The sequence below is a fragment of the Lithobates pipiens genome, unplaced genomic scaffold (assembly GCF_037356315.1).
Source record: "Lithobates pipiens isolate NorthernLeopardFrog02 unplaced genomic scaffold, aLitPip1_a1.2 Scaffold_16, whole genome shotgun sequence".
In the NCBI taxonomy this organism is placed as follows: Eukaryota; Metazoa; Chordata; class Amphibia; order Anura; family Ranidae; genus Lithobates; species Lithobates pipiens.
The window spans coordinates 314882464-314909603 of record NW_027507748.1 but is presented as its reverse complement, the minus strand read 5'-3'; the positions used below and the strand labels follow the sequence as shown (position 1 = coordinate 314909603).

The window sequence follows — 27140 nt, the reverse complement described above, 5'->3', positions numbered from 1 at the left end:
AAGGCCATAAAATGCCAAGATGGCACAAAACCCCCACAAATGACCTCATTTTAGAAAGTAGACACCCCAAGCTATTTGCTGAGAGGCATGTTGAGTCCATGGAATATTTTATATTTTGCCACAAGTTGCGGGAAAATTACAAACTTTTTTTTTTTTTTTTTTTTTCACAAAGTTGTCACTAAATGATATATTGCTCACGCATGCCATGGGCATATGTGAAATAACACCCCAAAATAAATTCTGCTGCTTCTCCTGAGTACGGGGATACCACATATGTGGGACTTTTTGGGAGCCTAGCCGCGTACGGGGCCCCGAAAACCAAGCACCGCCTTCAGGCTTTCTAAGGGCGTTACAGTTTTGAAGGCCATAAAATGCCAAGATGGCACAAACCCCCCCCAAATGACCCCATTTTGGAAAGTAGACACCCCTAAATTTAGGGGTACACTAGTGAGACTAGGTAATAAATGGCGGGTGCCCTGAAACTATAAAAAAATAACTAACCAACCAGCGTCACCTGTAACAGTTATATGGTGATCACTGGTGAAAGGGTTAACTAGGGGGCAATCAGGGGGCTTTATGCGGTAGTATATGGGGGTCCCTGGCGCTATAAAAAGCTGCGGCGAACCTAAATACCTACCTGCCTAACTAGCGTCACCTGTGACACTAATACGGCGATCAGAAAAATGATCGCTTATTAGGCTGGGTTCACACTGGAGCGATGCGGGAACGCCACGAATCCGCGGCGGGTTCCCGCATCGCATGCCTCCCGGCGGCAGTTCACACTGCCCTATGCGAACTGCTGGGAGTGTCAGTGAAATGTTACTGACACCCCCAGATCAGTTCGCATATCGCAGTGCGATCTGCAAACTCGGATCGCATGGTGTGAACACCCATGCGATCCGATTCTGCTGCGGGCCAAAAAAAGGGTCCCGTGCGAATTTGCGGCGGGTGCGGCGGGTGTGGCGGGTGCGGCGAATGGCTGAACTCGAATCGCACAGAGATCGGATGTGATTTGCACTGCAGTGCGGTGCGAATCACATTCGTTCTCATAAACCGCTGCAATGTGCAATGCAGCCTTAGTGACACTGGCGACGGGGGGTGATCACGGGGTTAAACCTTTATTGGGGGGGTTAGGGGGGTACATTAGAACTAAAGGGGGCTAACCCTAACTGCCCTAACAGTTATTACAGTCACAAATGACACCAATGCAAAAAAAATAAAAAATGACATTGGTGTCACTGTGACTGGGGGGCAGGGGTAATTGGGGGGGTGATCGGGGGGGGTGTGAGTGTGCCTGGCATGTTCTACTGTGTGTGTAGAGTGTTGGTGCAACTCACCGATCCGCTCTCCTCCGTGTCGGAACGAAAAATACCGACACGGAGGAGAGAATACATCACTTCCTCTCCTGTGTTTACATTACAGGAGAGGAAGTGATGTCACGGGGGATTTCTATTCGTCGAGAGCGATCGCGAGGGGGTGGCCATGAATGAATGGCCGCCCCCTCGTCCCGGATCGCTCCCGGACGAAAACCGACCGCCGCAGGCACCGGGCGGGGGCCCGATCGGGCCCCCGACCCGCGGGAAGGCAGGGACGTACAGGTACGCCCATATGCCTGCCCGTGCCATGCTGTCGACGTACATCGTCGTGCGGCGGTCGGCAACTGGTTAAAAAGTGCAGTGCGTTTGTCTGAACCGTATCACATGGGTATGAACACCCATGCAATCCGGTTCTACTGCAAACATAAAAAAGCTGCCCGCACTTTTCTCTGGATGCGGTGCAAAGAATCGCATGTCGTTTGCACCGGAATTCATCTTGGAACGATGGCATCTTGGCCTCTGTTTGTTCTGTAATTGCCATGGTACTGCACATGTGATCATAATTGACACCAGCCATTTGATGGATTGACAGTTTAGTGGATGGAGTGGAGAGGGACTAGAACATCTGTCAGTTTTTATTGCTGTCTGTGTCCCGATTCATTCTCTCTCTATTGTCCTGTTTACCATTAACATTGAATGTGAAAACAAAAGAAAACCTTACATTTTGGGTTGTCCCCGCAAAAGTAATAAGGAAAATCTTCCAATGGGGACACTAGTTCTGGTAACCTGGGGGTCCTCAAGGATTCCCTTAATTTACAGGGATTTCCTCTCACTTTCTGTTTGGTTAAGGGACAGGAAGTGAAGGGAAATTTCCGCCAATAGGACATGGATGGCAAAAAAAAAAATCTGACAGGGTTTATAGCATTCCCTTACTCTACCAAAAATTTTAAAAAAAGTTTGCTTTTAGTTCTACTCTAAATGAGTTGATTTAGCTCAAATTTAAGCAACAGATCTTGGTCCAGGATTGATCCCGGTCTGCAAATGATTAATGTAAATTGAAAAGTCTCAAAACTCTTTTTCTACAAGATATTTTTCTTTAAAGAGTAACTCCATTTTTGTTGAGGAAAAAAAAAACTTTGTCCTCTGGGTGAGCTATGTACATTGCAAGGATTTTAACAAACTTTCTTGCAGATTACTTTTGTTCTACTGAAGAAATAGACGTTTGTTTGTCTGTGTCCATGTGCATGAATGTGAATGGAAGTAATTTCATAACTATCAGCTGCTGCACTTTCAATGTTCTAATGAGGAAAGTTGCAGGGTCTGCATCCCTTTAGACATGAATTTTCTTTGGGAATATCTCACCAAAAATGAATTTTTTTGTTGCAGGTCATGGCCAAAATCTGACCTGCATCTTAGTTCAGACTTCTGGGAAAATCAGTAAACCAATCACAAAATCTAGAAATTACATTTCTGGGGGGGGGCGGTCTGTACACTATCTGTGTATAGAACACCTACAGGTAGCCATATTGCATTGCATTTTACAGAAAATTACAGCACTGCAGATTGAAAAGGAAAGGCAAATTTTTAATAACATTTAAATACAACATGACTCGTGTCGCAATTGTATATGCTTTATTATTATTATTTTATTTTTTGCTATTACTTTCCTACAAAAGTGGGATTACCCTATCCCATGGGTCTTCAAACTATGTCCCTCCAGTTGTTCAGGGACTACAATTCCCATCATACCTAGTCATGTCTGTGAATGGCAGAGTTTTACAATGCCTCATGGGAAGTGTAGTTTCGCAATAGCTGGAGGGCCATAGTTTGAGGATCCCTGCCCTAACCACTACAACCAAAGGCAAAAAATTTTCCTGGTGCCTCCATAGCAACATACATGTGATAGTAGCCCCACCTACTTATGCCCACAGGACCAGTGCATAGCTATAAAAGTTAAAACCCACACAACAGCCCATTCGCTTTTTTGTCCTCATGGAACTCACAGCCAATGTGAAGAGAAGAAACCCTTACCTGCCACCTTTTGTGGTTTATCGCGCAGGTTCAGCCTTTCCTGTAGTGCAGTCCCTTACCTTAGCACCCTAAATGCTCTGATAAGGCAGGGAGCCCCTTCTGTGGATCTTTTGGGGTAAAAAGTGGGTGCTAACTAGCCCCACATACAGCAGTGCAGCCAGGGCTATGTTCCTCAGAGGAGCTGTCAGTACCTGGAGCCTGCCTCCCAGAAGTGAGTGGATCCATGGAACTGTGACACCGCATTTCCAAGATAAGTGGATTTTCTTAATTTTGGAATTGATCTGTGAATGGGCTCATAAGTTGTGTGTTACATCTCCTCTCAGATGAACTGCAGCTGCACCATGTTTCAGAATGCATTCTAGTGCCAGTTTTGGAAGAGAAAACTAAGTGCCTACATTCAAGAATGATGCATTATGCTGAACATGTGAAGTGGATAGAGCTCGCTAGGAGGCCATCCTTGGTTTGGCAAGTACTACCCTGAGGCCATCTTGGAGTTGGGAAAGACTGCCTGGAAGCCATCTTTGAAGTGGGCAAGGTGAGAAGGATGCCAGGAGTCGGAAGCAGGCAAAAAGAGTTGAGGAAGGTGTTTAAAGACCCATCAGCTTACAGAAATCCAGTCCAAGAAAGTCCTCTTCCATACTGCAAATGCCAATACTGTGGCCTGAAGAGTGTGTCAGGACTGCCTTAAAGACGCAGGCAGAAGCTCTCCATTATGCTTAGCCGCAAGGAATTGCTGTGAATCCTGGGTGAAGCACTTACAAATTAAATAACATGTCAAGATTGCCTTAAAGAGAGTGACAGAAGCTCTTCTACCCATTATTGATAGCCACAAAGGATTGCTATAGCCCTGGGTGAAGTTGCCTTTACAAGATAAAGATTGTGTCAAGATTGCCTTAAAGGGGTAGACAGGAGCTCTCCTGAACACTATTCTTAGCTGCAAAGGATTGCTATGGGCCTGGCTAAAGTAACCATATCAAAGTTATGAAAAACTCAAGCAGCATTCCAATACTGTTGCTACCAACTGAATAAAGCCTCCCTTAACGGAGGGCAGGCCAACTGCTGGCAAAGGACAGAGGATAATTTGATATTCAGCTTGAGGCTTTTCCCCTGATGGCCATTTTCCTTTAAGGTAGTTAAGTTTACTATGAGTGGAGAAGAACCAGAGGAGCCAGGTAATAAACCAGAGGAGGTAGATAAGAAACTTTCTACAGCATTTCCTCAGTCGGAAGAAGTAAGCTGCATGGCCTTCCAGGGACAGGTTCTCTTTGAGACATTCCAGGTCAACAGCATTAGAGATGCAGCTGAAGTTGAACACTTGTGATTACTAGCAGAGGCTAGAGTACAGACTACAAGGTCTTTTTCTCCTTCTAATTGTTAAGAAGTTTTTTTTTCTCCACTTGTGGCCTCTGCATATTCTCCGATGGTTTTCTGGATCAAAGTGTTTCTGCCCCAGTTGTGGTGGCAATTTCAAACAGTTCACTATCCAAAATCCCATGGTGGCATTGCCTGGTATGCATATTGAAGCTTTTAAGGGGCTGGGTTCAGATGTAAGTTTTTCATAGAAAAAACTATTTTGCATTGCCTCCCTTCACTGGAACACTTTCTAGCTTTGGTGGGCATCAAAGATAATTAATGTTCCCATCCCTTAAGCAATTTCTGTGCCTTGCTATCGGACTTAGGCACTACCAATCTGGGATCCTGCCCCTCGTCCGTTGGTCAGCACCTTGCGTATTTACCGCTAGCCGACCAGCCACTGCAGTTGTACTGCAACAACATGGCTCGGTTGGTCGAATAGCCGTTATGTTACACCGGTCCCCGAGCCTATGCGAGTGCCAGTCAGTCTCGATCACCCGCGATTGTCCGCGATCGCTCAGGGCACACGGAGAACCAGGAGCTGTGTGTGTAAACACACAGTTTCCGGTTCTCTGAGGAGTGAACTGACAGATCGTCTGTTCATGCAGAGTATGAACAGCAATTTGTTAGTTTCCCTGCACAGTCCCATGCTCCCTTCAGTTCTAACACTTCCTAGGACACACATTAACCCCTTCACTGCCCCCCTAGTGTTAACCCCTTCACTGGCAGTGACATTTTTACAGTAATCAATAAAATTTTAATCACGCTGATCGCTATATTAATGCCAATGGTCCCAAAAATGTGTCATAATGTCGCAGTCATGATAAAAACCGCTGATCGCCGCCAATACTAGTAAAAAAAAAAAAATATTTTTTAATATATTTTTTGGATATATTTATTATAGCAAAAAGTACAAAATAATGCGTTTTTTTCAAAATTGTCATTTTTTTTTGTTTATAGCGCAAAAGATAAAAACCGCAGAGGTGATAAAATATCACCAAAAGAAAGCTATATTTGTGGGAAAAAAGGGACATCAATTTTGTTTGGGAGCCATGTCTCATGACCGCACAATTGTCAGTTAAACTACACAGTGCCGAATCGCAAAAAGTGGTCTGGTCTTTGGCCAGCCAAATAGTCCGAGGCTTAAGCGGTTAAGATGCTGGAGCCAGTACCAGCCTCATTGCCTTCCTGAAATATTCTCATAGAGAAATCCTTCAATGGGAAATAATTGGTGTGGGTTCTATCAAGCAACCTGACCTGGTCCTCCAGGTATTCCAGTGATTTGGAAAGGTTCAGAGCTTTCAGAGATTGTCACTGGAAGCAACTCACCTTGGGAATGTCTGGATTGCCCTACTCACAGTCCAGGACAGAGTTTTTAGTCGTTTTCACACTCTGGTCTTCGATTCAAGCTGTCTGAAGCAGGGGAGATCCAGATCTCCACTTTTGTATGAGAGGCCTAGAACAGAGGGTAGCCTCATGTGAGGCAATTCCTTTGGCCTGGTTTCACCCCAGGCCTTTACAGGTCTTTGTTGATATAAGGACAAGTTGACTCCGTCTTTGGTCAGATCATTTCCCTATTGCTGAGGCTCAGGGGTCTGGATCTAGCAAGGAAGTATTTTCTCTTTCTGTTTTAAGGAATCCCTATGGAAAGACACCTCCAGACAATGGATCATTCTGGGGAAGAGACCTAGACACCCTTAATATCAAGAGGCTTGGCAGTCTTTAGCGTCTTGTTTTCCAAGGTAACATCCAGAAGTTCTGGGCTGTTTTATACAATCTGGATCCAAAGCAGACATTGCCATGAAAGTGGCATACTTACATTTTCAGATGGATCCAGAGTTTGTCAGTAGCAAAAGATTTATATCCTTGGCAAAACATCAGGCTACAGCCTTGTCCGGCATGAGCATTCCATGTATACACAGTGGCAGGCAGATTAAATCAGACATCGGTGCCTAAACCTATGTGACTGATTTCTACCCCTGGAGCAATTCCTGCAGGTGTGTCCCAGGTAGGCAACTTCAGAGGACGACTACTAAGACCCCTGAGCTCAAACTAAAGCCTAGGCAATTTTGGCTCAGGTGTAGTGGTCCTCTTGTAGGATGCTCCTAGGACTTAGTACTTCCTTCCATTATTTGTCTCACATGTTCGGAATGGAAAGCATTCCAATGTTCCTCATTGTTCTAGATTGATCCAGACAGATGTGGTACGCTAACCTAAAAGATGCAAGACAGTTGCTCCGAATGATCTACTGGTTCAGGATCATGTGTTCTCAAGGAATGGGTTTTGCCATCCAGCTTCAAGCTGCCTTTGACAGTTTGATGATTGAAGCTCAAATTCTGAGAGACAGGGCATCATGGTATCTGGGAAACCCTTGATGCTAAGCGGGGAGGTCTTTTTCCTTTATGTTAAATCTATCACTGGAAATATGATGCATGCTTATCTTGGTGTAAGCCTCAGGACTTTCTCCCAGGGTGTTGCTTTGCTGGACAAGTCCTCTCCTGCAGCTAGGCCTAGGTCAGCATTTTGCTGTTAATATTGCTGCACATGTGACTTTGTGGGATCTTAAGTAGTTCAGGCCTAACCTTCACTGTTTCAGATGGTGGCCTTGTCTTGCATGGAACCTTTTGCTGGTTTAACATAAGATAAGGTTTTTAGAACCAAGTTCTCCATCTTGTATGGGGTAGTTTCTATCTGAAACAGGACAACCTTTTAAATTCTTTGGTCTTCACCCAAAGGAAGTTTCTGTCTCTTGGTGGATATGGTGAGGATGGAAAGTTTATCTATCAGCCTTTACTTTCCTCTTTTTTTACAGATGGACCCTGTACTGATGAGCTGATTTCTAGTTCCATCATCTCAAGTCGACTCAGCAGACCATCAACCAACTCCATGATCTAGAGTTCAGGTTACATCCTGTCCTGACAAGATCCCCTCTACTAAATCTGAGTGCGCCCTGAGCTTTTGGCTGCAGACTATGGTTTCTCAGATCGGCAAGGCTGCCACCTTGGCTTCTATCCTCACTTTCCCTGTGTTCTACAAGGAGCTTGAGGTGATTGTAGCCAGATTAGTGCACTTGTTATGGGAGCATTTGGGTGCTGTCCATTGTCCTTTTTTCGCTGCACTGGCATTTTTGGGGCAGGCTTTCAGGGCATTTCCGGGTGTGTTCCGGGGGCCTATTCTGGGCATTTGAATGTTGGTGTGGATGGGGAGGGTATCGTAGATTGTGCTCAATTTGTTTTTCTACCAGGTGGACATTTGCTGTGGGCGTTTGTTTGCCTATCCCATAATGGTATTGCCTTGTCTGACTTAGGTGAAGTACTTCTTCAATACATACAGATTAATGATGGCACATTTGCAAACAGTCATTAGCTAGCCATAGCAGCTATAACTAGCACACAATCGCCTTGCAGATCCTACAGTGTATTCTAAGGTCCCAATATATTGCTGGGCTGCAACCATCAAAAGCAATTGCTGTACGTTCCTCCAGCAGCATCTGGACATTGTGGGCACCTTTTGCAGAGATATCAGCCAACACGACAGGTAGGAGAGCCAATCAGGTTCTATTATGGTACATTGTTTATTGTTTGCCATATGTGTCCCACTTGGGAGATTTCCCTTCACTTCTTGTCCCATGGTCAAAACAGGAAGTGAGAGGAAACCAGGGTCACCAGAACTAGCATCCCCTCTATTCTTGTTCTGGTGACAACTTCAAATTTGTGATTTTCTTTCACTTTCACACTCGCTGATAATTGTAAACTGGACAAATAGAGAGGGTGAATCTAACAGGGACACAGACAGCAAAAAAAAAAAAAAACTGGGAGATAGTCTAATCTCTCACCACTCTTTTCAAAATGAAAAAAAAAAGTTTTGCCTTTAGTTATACAGCATCAAATTGATTAAGTTATTCCTCCGCTCTCCTCTGCTACTCTAATGCCGCGTACATACGACCGGACTTTCTGACAGACTTGGTCCGACGGTCTTCCCGATGGACTTTCGGCGGAGTTCATGTTCTATTTCTAAAATCCGTCAGATTTTTGGACAGCAAAGGTCCGATGGAGCCCACACACGATTAAATTGTCTGACGGATTTGTTCCGGATTTGGACCTTTGCTGTCGAAAAGTCTGGTCGTGTGTATGTGGCATTAGGTACTTATGGCAACCTAGCTGTATGTAAACATGCATTTAATGTTTTATTAATGACTACATTGAACATGGATTGAATGGCATTTTTATATTTGCTAAGAGTTTTTAAGAGGATCTATCATGATAATTTTGTTACAGCCTTGTCCCCTATGGAACAAAGTACATGTACTACCTTGTCACATGTTGTGACTAATTGCCTTCTAACCTACCTATAAGGTCCATCCTGCACCTCTCTCTTACTGTTGCAGCAGATCTGACAACAGCTTTGAAGGAGACAGCTGATTCATAAGTGCAGATTGCTTCAACTGTGAACACTTTCCACAGACAAGCAATGCAAGAGAAATGCAGAGGAAGGAGGATGTGGCAGGCTCTGCTTTCCTCTTGCTGCTGTTTGTCAGTAGAAAGTGTCCACAGCTGAGACAAGCTGCAGCTATGAATCAGCCGTCTCCTTCAGAGCTGTTGTCAGATCGGACCACAACATAAGGGGAAGGGGTAGACCAGTACTAGAAAGCACTTAGCAACATGGGACAAAATATATCTTCTTTAACTTCCAAAGACTTAAAACTGTTGTATAAAACAGTTCTACCAGATTTTTTTCCAGGAACCTACACTGAAAGATCAGCCTAAGGAACAGGAGCCTGAAGTTGGTGATCCTCAGGAATCTGCAGAACAGTAAGTATGATTGATGTTTTTATCTTTAGCATTATCCCATGAAGTCCTCTCTGAACTCAAATGCTTTCACACAGTGGCATGAAACGTACTGTTGCTTTACTTTGACAAGACTTTGATGTCTGAATAATACGCATTCTGCATTTCCTGTTACAATGGAAGGCTGCTGACTGCCTGCTGTAATAATGACAACATTAGGCGAACAACACAGGAAACAAATTGTTTTTACATCATAACAATGTCCTTTCAGTTCCTTCTTTTTTTTTTTTTTTTAAGATGTTCCTTCAAATAATGTCACCACAGGTTCAGTGATAAGCTGAGAAACCTGCTTGTGAGAAGGAAGAAAAATTGTAATTATTGTAAGTCAAAGGGGCTTTCGTGCAGGCAGGATGTGAGTAATGTATAGCAGAAGCAAGTTCGTAGATGCTTATGGTATATCATGTAGGATGACATAAGTGTGAAACCTTCTCTCCAAACAGTAAAATGCTATAAAAATTCTAAGGTAAACTTCAGAGATTAAACTGCACATTATTGCACAGGTCATCTGATGGTTTAACTATTTGTCTACCAGGGCAATGTTTGAATTTTTAGCATAAAAGTTAAAACCTGCATGTTCTGCTAAAAATGACTTTAAATTCCCCAAACAATTAAATATTTTCTGGAGGAGAAGACCCTTAAGAATAAAATAGTGGCAGTTGCAATTTTTTATGTTGCACAATGTTTGTGCAGCTATTTATCAAACGCATATTTGTAGGAAAAAATGCACTTAAAATAATTTTACTGCAAACAAACACAATATTATACACAATTGTTGGTAACATATAAAAGACAAGGTTGTGTAAAGTAGATACTGTACCAAACATGTCAAGTTTTAAAGTTGCAAGCACCCATGAAGTTGTGAAAAACGACAGCACCCAATATTCTCCATTTTAAAGTTTTACATTTTTACAGGTTAGAGTTAAAGTATAATCAAAGGCAAAACTTTTTTTGTTTTGGACAGTGTGGAGATGGATTAGAACATGTATTAGATTATTATTTCTACCTCAGCCCCCATTAGGGAGAATCCCCCCTCTATTTGTCCTGTTTACCATTATCAGTGAAAGTAAAAGAAAATCACAAATTTTGGGTTGTTCCCAGAAAAGGGGAGATCTTCCAATAGGGACATTAGTTCTGGTGACCTGGGGGTTCCCAAGGAATTCCCTTAATTTGTAGGTATTTCCTCTCACTTCCTCTTTTAGTATGGGACAGGAAGTAAGGGGAAATCTCCACATAGGACACAGATGGTGAAAAAAACTCTCTCAGGTGTTATAACCTTCCCTTGCTCCAAAAAATGTTGACCCCCGTGAGTCTGGTCGCAGGTCTCGTGGACTCGATCGCTGTGGGGATACCCGCAATCGTCTCACAGGGAGGCTGAATGGGGAGATGCGGAAGTAAACAGCATATCCCCGTTCTGCCTAGCAACAAGTGACACTGATTTCTACTCCCTGTGATTGGAGCAGAGATCAGTGTTCACTAACACACAGCCAAGCCCCCCACAGTTAGTAACACGCCCCTAGGACACACTTAACCCCTACACTGCCACCCCCAGTTAACCCCTTCACTGCGAGTGTCATTTACACAGGAATCAGTGCATTTGTATAGCACTGATTGCTGTATAAATGACAATGGTCCCAAAAATGTGTCAAAAATGTCAGGTGTGTCCGCTATAATGTCGCAATCACAATAAAAATCGCTGATCGCCGCCATTACTAGTAAAAAAAAAATAATTATTAATACAAATGCCATAAAATTACCCCCTATATTGTAAACGCTATAAATTTTGCGCAAACCAATCAATAATCGCTTATTGCGATTTTTTTTTAACAAAAATATGTAGAAGAATACGTATCGGGCTAAACTTAGGAAAAAAAAATTTTTTGATATATTTTTTGGGGATAAATATTATAGCAAAAAGTAAAAAAGTTTTTTTTTCTAAATTGTCGCTCTTTTTTTGTTTATAGCGCAAAAAAAATGCAGGGGTGATCAAATACCACCAAAAGAAAGCTCTATTTGTGGGAAAAAAAGGGCGTCAATTTTATTTGGCAGCCACATTGCATGACCGCGCAATTGTCAGTTAAAGCGACGCAGTGCCGAATCGCAAAAAGTGGACTGGTCTTAAGCCGGCAAAATTGTCCGGTCTGAAAGTGCTTAAGCATGAATTATGCCCCTAGAATTATTCTCTCACTCTGACGACACAATAGCTCACATGTGTGGTGCAATTTATGTTTGTATACATACTCTACACTGAGAGTTTGCATTGGACTGGGTACAGGGTGATGGGGGTGCTTTTTAACTTGTTTAAAATGTATTTTAATGTAATTTATTTTTTAAAAATGTTTTTATTTATTTAACTTTATAGCTATCGTACAGGGGCTAACAAGCCACTATGGGAGTTAATTACGAATGGCAAATCCACTTTGCACTGCAAGTGCACTTGGAAGTGCCGTTGCTCTAAATTTAAGTGGTAGATCTAAAATGAGTGGAAGCTCTGCTGATTTTATCATCCAATCACGTGCAAGCTAAAATTCTGTTTTTTATTTTCCTTGCATGTCCCCCCTTGGATCTACAGCGACTTTACGTTCAAGTGCATTTGCAGTGCAAAGTTGATTTTCCTTTAGTAAATAACCCCCTATGTGATAGCATAGGCAGGTGATTAATGCAGCAGCTGAGAGTATGCATTAAAGGGATATGCAATTAGCGGACCTCCAGCTGTTGCAAAACTACAAGTCCCATCATGCCTCTGCCTCTGGGTGCCATGCTTGTGGCTGTCAGAATCTTGCTATGCCTGATGGGACTTGTAGTTCTGCAACAGCTGGAGGTCCACTAATTGCATATCCCTGCATTAAACCATGGATGCTCAACCTGTGGCCCTCCGACTGTTGTGGAATCATTCCCATCATTCCCCTGCCTGAGGGAGTCATGCTTGTAACTGTCAGCCTTGCAATGCCTCATGGGATTTGAAGTTCTGCAACAGCTGGTGGTCCTCAGGTTGAGCACCCATACGTTAACCCCTTGAATACAAGGATGTTTATAAAGGTACCTTAGTAGATAAGGGGTTAAATAAGGGGTTCTGCACTTCTAAAGGCGTGTGTCCTTAGGGGTATATGACATGCCTTGTAGAAAATGTATTAATACTGCTGTTTGGATATATTATAACATTGAGAATTTTTCAATACCGACGATAACTGTTTATTAACTAAGTGTACCTCTATTGCCTAAACATGTGCCTGTCATTTGATTATAATACGTATTGTATGTTATGGACTAAAAAATCTACTAGTTCAAAATAAAACTTAAACACGACCAATGTAAAGTGGTACAGTATTGAACCCAAATACAAAACTGTGATATATTGCAGTTTACCAATCTAAGGTGGTGGCTGCACTCGCTTTCTTCTTTCTAAAGCTTTTTTTCTTTTATTTTCACCCGGTGATCCGGACAGTGAAGTATGGTATTTTTCAACTTTCTTTAGTAGACCAAGCAGTCCAGCAGAAGTGGCAGGTGGAGTGTCAACACAAACCATATAACACTGACAGGGGTGCTTACATTGCTCAGCTTTTATTTATGTAAAGTTTTTACCCAAAAGCAAAAAACAAACAAACTGCTGCATCTGCTTTTAAAAAATGTCAGCCGGAGTTCAACTTAAGGCTCCATTCACACCAATGCGTTTTTCATGCTTTTTGCAGAAACGCAGGACATTATTTTTAACAAGGCTTCCTATGAAACACGTTCACATCAATGCATTTTTATGCCTCTGCGTTTTTGGAAAGGGTCAAGGACTTTTTAAACGCAAAACAGTGCTTTTTTTTGCTTTCTTGGTTCAATAGACTTTCATGGATAATCTGCAGAAAAGCACGCAATGTGTTTTAATCACTTTTTCCTGCTATTTTGACGCAATTTGCGTTTTTTAATCTGCGCGACAACAAATTTCTGGTCCCAAAAAAAGCATAAGAAACGCAGGTAAATCGTGGTTAAAAAAGCACTGCAGAAATGCTCAATAAAATCTGAATTGACGAGAAATGCTCAAAAGCAAACTGCATAGGTGTGAATGAAGCCTTAACCACTTGAGGGCTGGAAGATTTGCCCTGGCCATTTTTTGCGGTATGGCACTACGCCGCTTTACCTGACAATTGCGCGGTCATGCGATGTACCCAAACAAAATTTATGTCCTTTTTTCCCCACAAATAGAGCTTTTTTTTTTGGTGTTATTTGATCACCTCTGTGGGAGTTTTTTTTTGCACTATAAACCAAAAAATTTGGAAACATTAAAAAAAAAAAAAAAAAAAAATTATATATATATATATATATATATATATATATATATATATAGCTATAAAAAAATATATCCCAAAAATAAAATTAGAAAAAATGTATTTCTTCATCAGTTTAGACCAATTTGTATTCTTCTACATATTTTTGGTAAACAAAATCGCAATAAGCGTATATTGTTTGGTTTGCACAAAAGTAATAGCGTCTACAAAATAGGGGATAGATTTATGGCATTTTTATTATTTATTTATTTTTTGCTAGTAATGTCGGCGATCTGCGATTTTTAGCAGGACTGGGACAATGCGGCGGACAGATCGGACACTTGACACTTTTTTGGGACCACTGACATTTATACAGCGATCAGAGCTAAAAATAGCCACTGATTACTGTATAAATGTCACTAGCAGGGAAGAGGTTAACACTTGGGGGCGATCAAGGGTTTAAGTGTTCCCTGGTTAGGTGTTTCTAACTGTGGGGGGGGGGGGGGGGGTGGACTGACTGGAAGAGGAGAGGGATCTCTGTTCCTGATCATCAGGAACAGCAGATCTCTCTCTACCCCCTGTCTGAATGGGGATCTGTTTGTTTACATTGACAGATTCCTGTTCTGGTGCTCTGTGGAGCGATTGCGGGTGGCCGGCGGACATCACGACCGCTGGCCACACGCATCGGCTCCGGCAGCAAGCGCGCCACCTATCGCTCTTAAATCGGCAGGTGTACACCTAGGCCAACCTGCCACAGTATAATGACGGCAGCTGGTCGGCAAGCTGTTGATATTCCTTCACCTTTAATTTGGGTGCGATAAATTGCACTATAATGCACAGCAATTTACAAAACGTCTGGATTTGTAAGTCGCTAGTACTCAAAACCATGGTCACGTGGAAAACAAAAACGATTTTTTGTAGTATAAAAACATGCATAATCATTAGCAGGGGTGTAACTAAAGATCGCAGAGCATCATACCAAACTTAAATGTACCACCCAACAGAAACAAACTCTATCAAACCCTGCCACATATGGTTATGATCTATAGATGCAAGGACTAATTTGCATCATACAAAAAATAATGAATTAAAAAAGCATACTAATAAATAGTTGATTTGCATACTTTAATCAAAGTCCATAAAAAAAAAAAGATTGAACGCTTGCTTGCAGCTTGAATATCCTATTTTCATGGATACACTGAGCATGAAAACAACCAGACGTTTCTTATTTCTATTTAATTCATATTTGTTTGCTCTTCTTATGTGCCAGTGGAAGTAAAAAGGCTGTTTACCACAGTGGTCAGCAGGAAGAAGCATGATCCCTAATATTGGTGATCAGCAGGAGAAAAATTGCCCCCTTATAATTTAAATGATTGCCGGGCACTGCATATCTTATGCTATAGGTTACACATATTATTTCCAGTGCAGAGTAATCCAAACTCTGCAGTGACATCTACAGTACAAAAGAAATACTGAAATGCTTTGGATCGCACTAGTACCTTAGCAGCAGTAGATACATAAGTGGTAGATACATAAGTGGTATACAAATCAACGTGAGTGCAGATTTCACTGATCAAATATATATTTTCTTTCTTTAAGCAAAGGTCAATTTCATCCTCTTTTTGGGGAAATGTTTACGGAGAAGTGTGGGTATATAAAAAAAAAAAAAACTTATGCACTTGCCTACCTGCTGCAGCAACCTCCACCTCTAATGCCCTGTACACACGGTCAGACATTCCGACGACAAAATCTGTCGGATTTTTTCCGACGGATTTTGGCCCAAACTTGTCTTGCGTACACACGGTCGCACAAAGTTGGTGGAAAATCCAATCGTTCAGAACGAGGTGACGTAGAACACGTATGACGGGACTATAAAGAAGCCAGTAGCCAATATCTTTCGTCTCATAATTTATTCTGAGTGTGCGTGGCACTTTGTGTGTCGAATTTAAACGATCGGATTTTGTTGTCGGAAAATTTTAGATCCAGATCTCAAACTTTGTGTGTCGGAAATTCCGAATTAAAAAGTCAGATGGAGCCCACACATGATCGGAATTTCTGCCAATACAGTCCGATCGTACATTTTCCGTCGGAAAGTCCGACCGTCTGTACAGGGCATTAGCCTGAGAACAGAGCAATCACTGGACCACTGTTTGTTTCGTTTTCAGGTTCGCTCGGGGCTCTGCCCCTCCACCACTCACTGGAGCACCGGGCAGGAGAGGGAACAGGAGCAGCTAGCTCAGGCTCTCAGCAGCACTGCCGGTAAGGCATCTGGGTGTATCCCAACATTATTGTTGGGATTCCACCAGAGTCTGGAGTGGCTCTGTGATGTCAGCTGGCAGTGGGCTTTAGCCACTGTCGGCTGAGTCTGGGTCACAGAAGAGTACAAGTAAATGCACTCCTCTGGCACACAAGAGAAGAATGGGCAAAAGTTTTGGCCATACTTCTCTTTTAAGGGTCAATTGCATGATGTACTTATGCAGCATAGCAAAAGGAAACGTGTACCTAAAGCCAAACTTTTTCTAGTCTGCTTGGATAAAGTTATGAGTTTTTAGAACCCCAGGCAGGTTTTTGTTGATATCTGTGTCCCCGTTAGCCCTTGTACACACGGTAGGAAATTCTGATGGAAAATGTCCAATCGGACTGTGTTGTCGGGTAATCTGACCGTGTGTGGGCTCCATCGGACTTTTTCCGTCGGAATGTCCGGCCAACAAAGTTTGAGAGCTGGATATAAAATTTTCCGACAACATGAACCGATCGGACCTCATCTGATCGTTTGTAGAGAATTCCGATCAGACAAAGTGCCACGCATGCTCAGATCAAATTATGAGACCAAACCTATTGGCTACTAGCCTGAACGTAGTCCCGTCGTAATGAATGAACGTCATCACGTTCTGAACGATCGGATTTTCCGTCAACTTTGTCCTACCGTGTGTATGCAACACCAGTTTCGGACAAAATCCGTCTGAAAAAATCAGACGAATTTTGTTGTTGGAATGTCCGACCGTGTGTACAAGGGCTTAGGGATTTTACTTCTTTCTATTTGTCCTGGTGACCATTGTCATCAAGACGGAAAGTGATGGGAAAAATGCAACATTTTCAGATGTCACTGAAACAAAACTAGAAGGGAAATCTTCCAAAGGGAACAATTGTTTTGGTGACAACTGTATAAGATGTAAAAATAATGTTAATTAAGAGTCTTTGCAAGAAGTCTAATTAAAATCTGGGTACACCAGTTACTTAGGCAACTACATACCAAATAAGGTTTGGTATGAAAAAAGTTCTGCACAAGTGGAGGGCCACCCTGAAAAAAAAAATACATAAAAAATTAGAAAAAAAAATCTGAAAAAAAATGAAAGATTTTTATTTTTTTTTAACTTACCAGAAATGCCTGTTGCTAGGCACATCGTCCTAATCTGCCTCTTCCTCCTCCGCGGAGATCTTCTTTCTTCTCTTCTCCGTGCGGCGTCTTCTGGGTAATGGGTCGCGCTGTGTTCTGGGAACTGTGTGTCCCAGAACACAGTGCACCCCATTCACAAAGCGCTGCGCGACTCGCGCATGCGCAGTAGGAAACGGGCAGTGAAGCCGCAAGGCTCCACTGCCTGTTTCCCTTAGATAGAATGGCGGCGCCGGGGCCTGAGAGCCGAGGAATGGGTCGGCCTCGGGCGACCGACATCGCGGGCGCCCTGGACAGGTAAGTGTGCTTATTAAGTCAGCAGCTACAGTGTTTGCAGCTGCTGACTTTTAATTTTTTTTTTTTAAACCGGCCCTCCTCTTTAAGGGAAAAAAAACGTGAATGCATCATGCAATCTAGATCAGCCTTTTGCAACCAGGGATCTATGTAATCTTAGGGCTTCTCCAGAGGTTGCTGGTGGATCATTAAACAAGGAGCAATTTCTGTCTCTAAGTTCTCCCTGATAGTTCTTTTTAGCTATCTGCTAGGGATTCTTCCTACTGACCACATATGTAAGGGACTTTCTTTCCAGTGACCATCACACCAATGTACAGTGAGCTGTAGATATAGTAAATAGCAGGGGATCCTTTAGACCAGAAGTTTATTTCAAGGGTTCCTTCATATTAAAAGGGCCAGAAAGGCTGATCTAAAGGTTAAGTCAAGGATGGAGAAAAATATGGATGTCCTGGAAGATCGTGGGCTTAGAGGACAGTCCCACCTAAAACTGAAATATCAGTATTTATTAGATAGAGTTAAACCGCCTCACAGTATCTTATACTTCTCACGGGTCTTTTCGCAAGATGCTTGAGTTTCTGGTTCTGCAGACTTATTTGTGGGCATTATGAGTGGGTCCAACTACTTGGATTTTCCATTTATTTTATGTCTTTGAGGGAGTATTAGAAAATGTTTGAGTAGGAAGGAAAAGTCAGGAAGTTTTTTTTTTCTTTTGGAATATTCAAGATACAGTGGCTTGAAAAGGTATTCACACCCCTTGAAATTTTCAACCTTTTGTCACGTTACAACCCAAAACGTAAATGTATGTGATAGACCAACACAAAGTAGCACATAATTGTGAAGTGGAAGGAAAATGATAAAAGGTTTTCAACTTTTTTTGTACAAATAAATATCTTAAAAGTGTGATGTGCATTTTTATTAAGCCCCTTAACTCTGGTACCCCTAAATAAAATCTAGTGGAACCAATTGCCTTCAGAAGTCACCTAATTAGTAAATAGATTCCATCTGTATGTAATTTAATCTCAGTATACATACAGTGGTTCTGTGAAGTCCTCAGAGGTTTGTTAGAGAACCTTAGTGAACAAACAGCATCATGAAGGCAAAGGAACACACCAGACAGGTCAGGGATAAAGTTGTGGAGAAATTTAAAGCAGGGTTAGATTAGAAAAAAAAAAATATCCCAAGCTTTGAACATCTCACTGAGCACTGTTCAATCCATTATTTGGAATGGAAAGAGTATGGCACAGCTGCAAACCTACCAAGACATGAACATCCACCTAAACTGACAGGCAGGGCAAGGAGAGCATTCATCAGAGAAGCAGCCAAGAGGCCCATGGTAACTGTGGAGGAGCTGCAGAGATCCACAGCTCAAGTGGGAGAATCTGTCCACAGGACAACTATTAGTTGTGCACTAAACAAATCCTGGCCTTTATGGAAAAGTAGCAAGAAGAAAGCCATAAGATGTCTCGTTTGCAGTTCGCAGGAAGCCACGTTGGGGTACACGGCAAACATGCAAAAGAAGTTGCTCTGGTCAGGTATGTCCAAAATGTAACTTTTTGGCCTAAAAGCAAACCGCTATGTGTGGCAGAAAACAAACACTGCACATCACCCTGAACACACCACTCCCACCGTGAAACATGATGGTGGCAGCATCATGTTGTGGGGATGCTTTTCTTCAGCAGACCAAGAAAGCTGGTCAGAGTTGATGGGAATATAGATGGAGTCAAATACAGGGCAATCTTAGAAGAAAGTTGTACAATTAAAAACGGGTGTGCTTGGCCACTATAGTGAAAGACTGCAGCACTGAAAAAAATCCCTGGACTAGTGGGATGTGGTAAATGTGGTATTAAGTGTAAAGTACACTGTCAAAACTACAAGTATTATAAGTATAAGTTCATAGACTTATATACAAATACCAAATGTGTATAAACAATTGATATAAAATGACAAAAAACTTGAAAGAAACCAATGAAACAAAGTCTGAAAAACAAATATTATGAAATTAAATAAAATTAGGAGTGCCAAAAAGCCTCTAATAGGCAAGATCAAAATGATGTTATATTAAGAACAACCTTAATGATAAAACAATTGTGTGTATAAAAATGAGTCCATCTATGAATCAACTGTTAGATCCAAATGCCCATCATAAACAATACAAAAGTAAAGTAGTGCAAACATATCCAAAAATGCTTCATCACCATGCTAAGGAATATATAGATGGCAGCTTACAAGATCCAAAGATCCTAAAAGGATCTATATGCCCGTGTCTCCACAATGGGAAATCATCTGTTAGAGATCATTTGCTGGAACTCAGACTGAAAAGACTCCCCCTGCTATTGAAGAAATTCCAACAGGATCTTTGTGTGTAATTCAGCTAGTTATAATCAGTCGCTGGGATTCACATTAGACACCGGCTCCAAAATAAGCGTGTTGGAGAGGTAGAAAAAAGCTCATAGTGCATTACCTTTTTAAACAGATGAAAGTTTAATAAAAGTTGCACTTACAAAAATGTTTTGATAAATAGCACAATAGTGTGAACATAACCGCCTGCAGTACGGTCTGTGCTCTAAAACGCCACACTGCTAGCTCCTTGTCCAATGTGTTTCCCCTCAATAGGCATCAACCCAACACGCTTACTTTTGAGCACTTCAAGCCAGTGTCTAACGTGAATCCCAGCGACTGATCATAACTAGCTGAATTACCCTGGTGGGGACATACATACAAAGATCCTGTTGGAGTTTCTTAGTTTTGTAATTTTTAATATTATATAATATAATATATATTAATATCATTTTGATTTTGCCTATTAGAGTTTTTTTGCACTCATAATTTTATTTCATTTCAGGACTTTGTTTTACAGGTTTGTTTCAAGTTTTTTGTAATTTTTTAGCAATTGTTTATACACATTTGGTATTTGCATATAAGTCTATGAATTTCGTTTTGACAGTGCACTTTACACTTAATACCAATCTTAGAAAAAAGCCTGTTAGAGTCTACAAAAGACTTGCGACTGAGTTGGAGGTTCACCTTCCAGCAGGACAAGGACCCTAAAAAAACAGCCAGAGCTACAATGGAATGGTTTAGACCAAAGCATATTTATGTGTTAGCCCTTGTACACACAGTCGGACATTCCGACAACCAAATCCGTCGGATTTTTTCCAATGGATTTTGTCCGAAACTGTTGCATACACACAGTCAGACAAAGTTGTCAGAAAATCCGATCGTATTTAACGTGATAACGTTATTTCGTTAGGACGGGACTACGTTCAGGCTAGTAGCCAATAGCTTTGGTCTAGGAATTTGATCTGAGCATGCGTGGCACTTTGTCCGATCGGAATTCTCTATACATGATAGCCCAGCTGGAAAACTCGGTCCGTTGGATACTCAGACGGAAACCATCCGATGGAGCCCACACACTGTCGGATTATCCGACAACACGGTCGGATTGGACATTGTCCATCAGAATGTCCGACCATGTGTACAAGGGCTTAGAATGGCCCAGTCAAAGTCCAGACCTAAATCCAATTAAGAATCTGTGGTAAGACTTGGAAATTGCTGTTCACAGAGGCTCTCCATTCATTCTGAAAGAGCTTGAGCTATTTTGCAAAGAAGAATGGGCAAAAATGTAAAAAACTAGATATGCAAAGCTGGTAGAGACATACCCAAAAACTTGCAGCTGTAATTGCAGTGAAAAATGGTTCTAAAATATTGAATGAAAACAATATATAATTTTCCTTCCACTTCACAATTATGTACCACTTTGTGTTGGTCTATCACATAAAATCCCAATAAAATTAAATTCATGTTTTTGGTTGTAACATGACAAAATGTGGAAAATTTCAAGGGGTGTGAATACTTTTTGAAGGCACTGTATATGGAAAGAGGTATAGACAAAAAAGAGGGCAAAGTTATCTTTAGAATTACCAAGACCTTATTGTAAGCAATTTAAAGCTGAACTGCTAAGGTCAAATGCTCATTTAGGTATGGGGGCTGCAAAAAGCACTTGTAACTGCTTCCCAACCGCTGTATAGTGAAATGATCGACGGGCAGGAGCACTTTTGTTCTGGGAGGATGTCATATTACATCTTCCCATTCTAGCGGCACACATTTGCGCACAGCAGGGCATGCAATGCGGGGATCGGTGGTGCGCCTTGTCCCTCATATACAGTCCATCACTATGGGACACTAACATAAAAAAAAAGAAGCTTATATGCAAGTTATTGTCATAAAAGTGTTTGCGGACCCGAGTCCTGCCCCAGAGGACATGTATCAATGCAAATTTTTTTTTTTTAAAACTGCAGTTTTTGTGAGAGCAATGATTTTAATAATGCTTAACGTAAAACAATAAAAATGAAATATTCCTTTAAATATCATGCCTGGTGGTGTCCTTAGTATGCCTGTAAAGTAGTGCATCACGTGTTTATAACAGTACCACAGCAAAATTAAATTTCTAAGGAAAAAAAGTAATTGAAAACTGCTTGCGGCTGTAATGTATTGTTGAGTCCCAGCAATATAGATGAAAATCATTGAAAAAAAGTCATGGGTCCCCCAGTCCATATGGATATTAAGGAGAACCCCGCACCCAAATTAAAAGAAAAAATTGTGTGGGGGTCCCCCCAAAATCCATACCAGGCCCTTCAGTTCTGGTATGGATATTAAGGGGAACCATGCACCAAATTTTTTTTTAAATGGTGTAGAGGTCCCCCCAAAATCCATACCAGGCCCTTTAGGTCTGGTATGAATATTAAGGGGAACCCTGAGCCAATTTTTTTTTTAAATGGTGTAGGGGTCCCCCAAAAATCCATACCACATCCTTTTTCGAGCCTGGCAGGTCACAGGGTGCCCCCCCTCCTGAATCGTACCAGGCCACATGCCCTCAACATGGGGAGGATGTTTGGGGTCTCCCCAAAGCACCTTGTCCCCATGTTGATGGGCAAGGGCCTCATCCCCACAACCCTTGTGCCCGGTGGTTGTGGGGGTCTGCGGGCTGGGGGCTTATCGGAATCTCGAAGCCCCCTTTAACAAACCAGATCCCGCCCCCCCCCCCCACTATGTGAATGGATATCGGGTGCATCGTATCCCTACCCTATACACATTCACCAAAAAAAGTGTAAAAATGTTAACGATGACAGTAGACAATTTGGGACAAGTTCTTTATAAAAAAAACTGCCCCGCAATGTCCATTCACCTTCGATCTCCATGGGAGACTCCCGCTGACTGAACCCTCTTCGCGATAACAGCTGTTATATAGCTGAGGGCGGTGGGTTACCCCACCCCCTTCCTTTACATGATGGCACATAACATCAGAGGGGGCGGGGTCACCACCGGGCAAGGGTTGTGGGAATGAGGCCCTTGCTTGTCCCCATCAACATGGGAACCATGTGCCAACAGAGTGGAGGATCAGGTAAGTAAAACTGCTGTTCTTGGTCCCCTGGACCTAAACAAGCATTTAAGTGAGGGGGCAAATCCACTGCAAGGGAGGATTTTTACTTTCCCCATGCTTAAAGTCAGTTTTTGCCACCAGTTCAGAAAAAAAGATGGAATGACCTGGAAAGGGTATATACATAATGAATATAGTAAATTCAGAGTGAGCTAAGAGGATGACTTAACTGTTGCTATACCTCCACTTGTACATTCAGCAGGCTGTAACAGGATGCTGAGGCCACTGTAATCGTCCTGCTGGCTGAGATGTCTTGTAGATGTGTGTGAATCACAAAAGTGGCTTCCAAGAAAATTCTAAATCAAGACATATGTGTATGTCACCTGTAGCACCCTCTAGTTAGGTAGGTGCTAGAGTGAGGATATTTTTTAGCAGAGTAGGGAAATTTAGGCAAGCCTAGCTGTTGACTAGGCCTGTTTGCTTTCATTCTGGGCTGGGAGTGACTCAGTGCAGGGCTGGATGACTCACAGGTAGCATCACTTTCACCTCCCTCTTCTTTCTGGAAGGTGCTAGAAAGAAAGAAGGAGAGGAGAGGTGGAGCCGCTGGGGTATTCTAAGGAGCCTTGACCAATCCCCAAACTGGATTGGCAAGGAGCAGGCCTCCTTAAATACCCAGGGTCAGCCCAGCTGGGTAGGAGTGGGGGGGGGGGGGGGGCTTGGGTGCATTTAGAAGGAGAAAAGAGATTCTGGAAGGAGAGGCATGTGAAAGAGCAAGAAGAGAAGACAGAGGGAGAGAACACTGCTAAGAGACTCCAGGGAGAACAACTAGTCGCAGCCTGGAGGGATGGTGAGTAAAGCACAGTCGGGAGGACTGGTGAGACATGCCAGAGAGAACTGGGAGATTGCAGTTTGAGATGGGTGCAGAACCAGAAGAGAGGACTGTGGGAAGGGCGGGGGGGAAGAGGTCATTGCAGCCAGGCTGGTTGGCAGGGCCTGAAGAGAGCTATCTGGGATTGGTAGCTGAATAGAAGACAGTTAGCACCTAAACTATTTCTACACCACAGGGGCCCCGAGGTCCCTGACCTCAAAAGGCAGTTCCCTGAGGCCTTGCTGAATTAGTGTCAGGTCAAACCAGGCGGTGCTAGCTAGTCTGGAGGAGTAACCGTCTACAGCAAGTGAAGTGCTGGAGGAGTAAAGGATAAGAGGTCTTAAGCAAGAGTTAATGATGGGGAGAAGACTGGAGTGCATATACTGGAGTGTATATAGAAGTCCCAAGCGAGTTGCACTAAATGTTCCTGGGCATCCCATAATTTCCCATCCAAGTTCAATCCCCTCAGTAAAAAAAAACAAAGCTTATGGACTGTTCTATGTCTCTGAGTGTCTGAGAGATGGATGCCATGCTGGGCAGGGTGACAGGTGAACCACTATATTCAGCAACCCCTACGGGGGTATGGCTACACACCTATGCTTTTAGCTTTTTGCCTGTATTTTACCATTAACATTTTTTTTCAGAAATGCAAGGTTTGTATTCACCTGGCGTTTTTGTAGCAAATGCAACTTGTTACATAATTACATACTAGGCGAATTTGAAAAAAGACACAAGTTCATCAAGTCCAACCTATGGTAAATATTGTAATGTACACCTATTGTATATTTCTGCAAATTAACTTGACTATGCTATATCCAAAGTTAATATTCCTAGATGTTTTAATGTTAATTAAAGCAAAAAAGCTGAGTAAGCCATTTTTCATCTCTCAGATGCATATTTAAAGGTTGCTTTGATTTTACAGTCACATAATTGTGTGAAAAAACACAAACCCAGGAACCAAGCCATTTTAGAACACATGCCCCACCTTCCAATATCATCTCTCCATCAAAGCAACAAGTAATTCAAAGCAATTGTAATTAATTGCAGGCTTTGAAAGAGTTCAGTAGGGTGCGGCAATAGTAGGATAATTGTTAAGGTTTGTTTTATTTTGTCAGACAATAGATCTGTGTTTATTGTTTCAGATGGCAGGGCAAGATTATCTATACATGACAATTTCTGAGACATCATCACAAAAATATATCTTTGTTTAACAATATTATTACATACCATTGTGCAAATGAACAATACTTGACTGAATTTAGAGGTTACAGATCCAGAACGAAACTCTCGTAAATCACATAAATATGACACTATTGGGTGCACTTGTTCACATCTTCAGAGGAAACTTTGGTGAGGGAGTGGTGGTCATGTTAAATGGCCCTCTTCTTGCAGTCATTACATCCACTGATGATGAAAGAGCAGCAGGGGCGGACTGACAACATCCAGGACCCACGGACAAAATTAAGCAAGGGCCCCCTGTCAGGCCCTGCCCATGACCTGCCCCTGTCCCTACCATGACCCGCCCCTGGCCCAGATCCTTCATTTTGCAAAGTACAACTTTTTAAAAAAATAAACACTGTTTAACAAAGTCTAATGGGACCTGGGGGAGGTCTTTCTCTTACAGTGTCCATTGGACAGTCTGTTAGAAAGTGTCCCCTCCAGGCCCCATTAGAAACAACAGCAGAGTCTAATGGGACCTGGAGGGGGGGGTCTCTAACAGTGTGCATTAGAAAGTCTTTGTTAGAGAGAGACCTCCCCTTCCAGGACCCATTGGAGACTTCAAAAGAGTCTAATTGGACCTGGAGGGGGGGGTCTCTCTAACAGAGGCCCTTTGAGTGTCCATTGTAGGATCTGTTAGAGTCCCCCTTCAGGTCCAATTACAGACTGAAAAGGAGTATAATAAGAGTGTACAGTGACACTTTTATTCACTCTGGTCCTCACAGGACCCCCTCCTTGTGCCATGACTCTCACTCCTGGCCATGCCCCAACCTCTCACAAATAAAGAAATAAAATTGGCACTATGTAGCTCTCCTCTTACCTTAACTGTGGGTACTGTAGCTGTGGCTGGCTCCCGCGTCCTCTGTGGGTAGCTGGCTGGCTCCTGCATCCTCTGTGGCTGGCTCCTGTGGGTGGCTGGCCGGCACCCTACTGTTCCTGGCTGACTCCCTGGTGTGGGTGGGTTACCGTGGATGGCTGGCTGGCATCCTGTTGTGGATGTTCACCATGGCTGGTTGGCTCCTGTGGGTCTCTGGCTGGCTCCCTGCTGTGGGTGGGTCTCCGTGACTGGCTCGCTCCTGTGGGTGGCGGGCTGACACACTGTTGTAACTGGCTGGTTTGCTGGTGTGGGTGGGTCACTGTGGGTGGCTGGCTGGCACCCTGGCCCTGCTGTGGGTGGATCACCATGGGTGGCTGGCACCCTAGCCCTGTTGTGGGTGGGTCACCTTGAGTAGCTGGCTTCTGTGGGTGACTGCCTGGCTCCCTGCTGTGGGCCAGTGGGTGGCTGGCTGGCATGGTGCACCCTGCTGTGGGTAGCTGGCCTGGCTCCCTGCTGTGGGTGGGTAGGTGTCTGGCTGGCAGGCACTGTGCACCCTGCTGCAGGTGGCTGACCTGGCTCCCTGCAGTGGATCAGTGGGTGGGTGGCTGGCATGGTACACTCTGCTGCAGGTGGCTAGCCTGGCTCCCTACAGTGGGTCAGTGGGTGGGTGGCTGGCATGGTGCACTCTGCTGCAGGTGGCTGGCCTGGCTCCCTGCAGTGAGTCAGTGAGTGGGTGGGTGGCTGGCATGGTGCACCCTGCTGTGGCTGACAGATAGGAGGACTGACAGAGGGGGCTTGGCTGACAGAGAGGGGGGGTGGACTTAGAGGGGGCGGACTTAGAGGGGTGGACTGATAGAGAGGGGGCTGACAGAGGGGGAGGGGGGCTAACAGAGAGGGGTGGACTGACAGAGAAAGGGGGCTGACAGAGAGGGGTGGACTGATGGGGGGCTGACAGAGGGGGGCTTACAGAGGGGGAGGCCGACAGAGAAAGAAGGGGGGCTGACAGAGAGGTTTGGGCTGACATGGGGGGGGCTGACAGAGAGAGGAGGGGGCTGACAGAGGGGGGCTGACAGATGAGGGGTGGGCTGTCAGAGAGGGGTGAGCTGACAGAGGGGGGTGGGCTGGTAGAGGAGGGTGGGCTGACAGAGGAGGGGGTGGGCTGACAGAGGGGGTGAGCTGACAGAGGAGGGATGGGCTGACAGAGGAGGGATGGGCTGACAGAGGGGGTGGGCTGACAGAGGGAGTGGGCTGACAGAGGGAGGTTGACAGAGAGGAAGGCTGACAGAGAGGGGGGGCTGACAGAGAGGTGGGGGCTGACAGAAGGGGGTGGGCTGACAGAGGAGGGCTAACAGAGAGGGGTGGGCTGACAGAGGGG

At 43.5% G+C, this 27140-nt stretch overlaps 1 protein-coding gene across 4 annotated transcripts in view; it reads left to right on the top strand.

Annotated features, from left to right (window-relative positions):
• Window positions 1–27140, top strand: part of LOC143982705 (EF-hand calcium-binding domain-containing protein 4B-like) — a 196243-nt gene that overhangs the window by 95780 nt on the left and 73323 nt on the right. For 2 of the 4 annotated variants that reach the window (XM_077481649.1, XM_077481648.1), the window contains exon 10: window positions 9420–9511. In XM_077481649.1, coding sequence (XP_077337775.1) covers window positions 9420–9511 — 92 coding nt within the window. The remainder of the gene's footprint in view (window positions 1–9419; window positions 9512–27140) is intronic. The other 2 variants (XM_077481651.1, XM_077481650.1) reach the window with 2 other exon arrangements.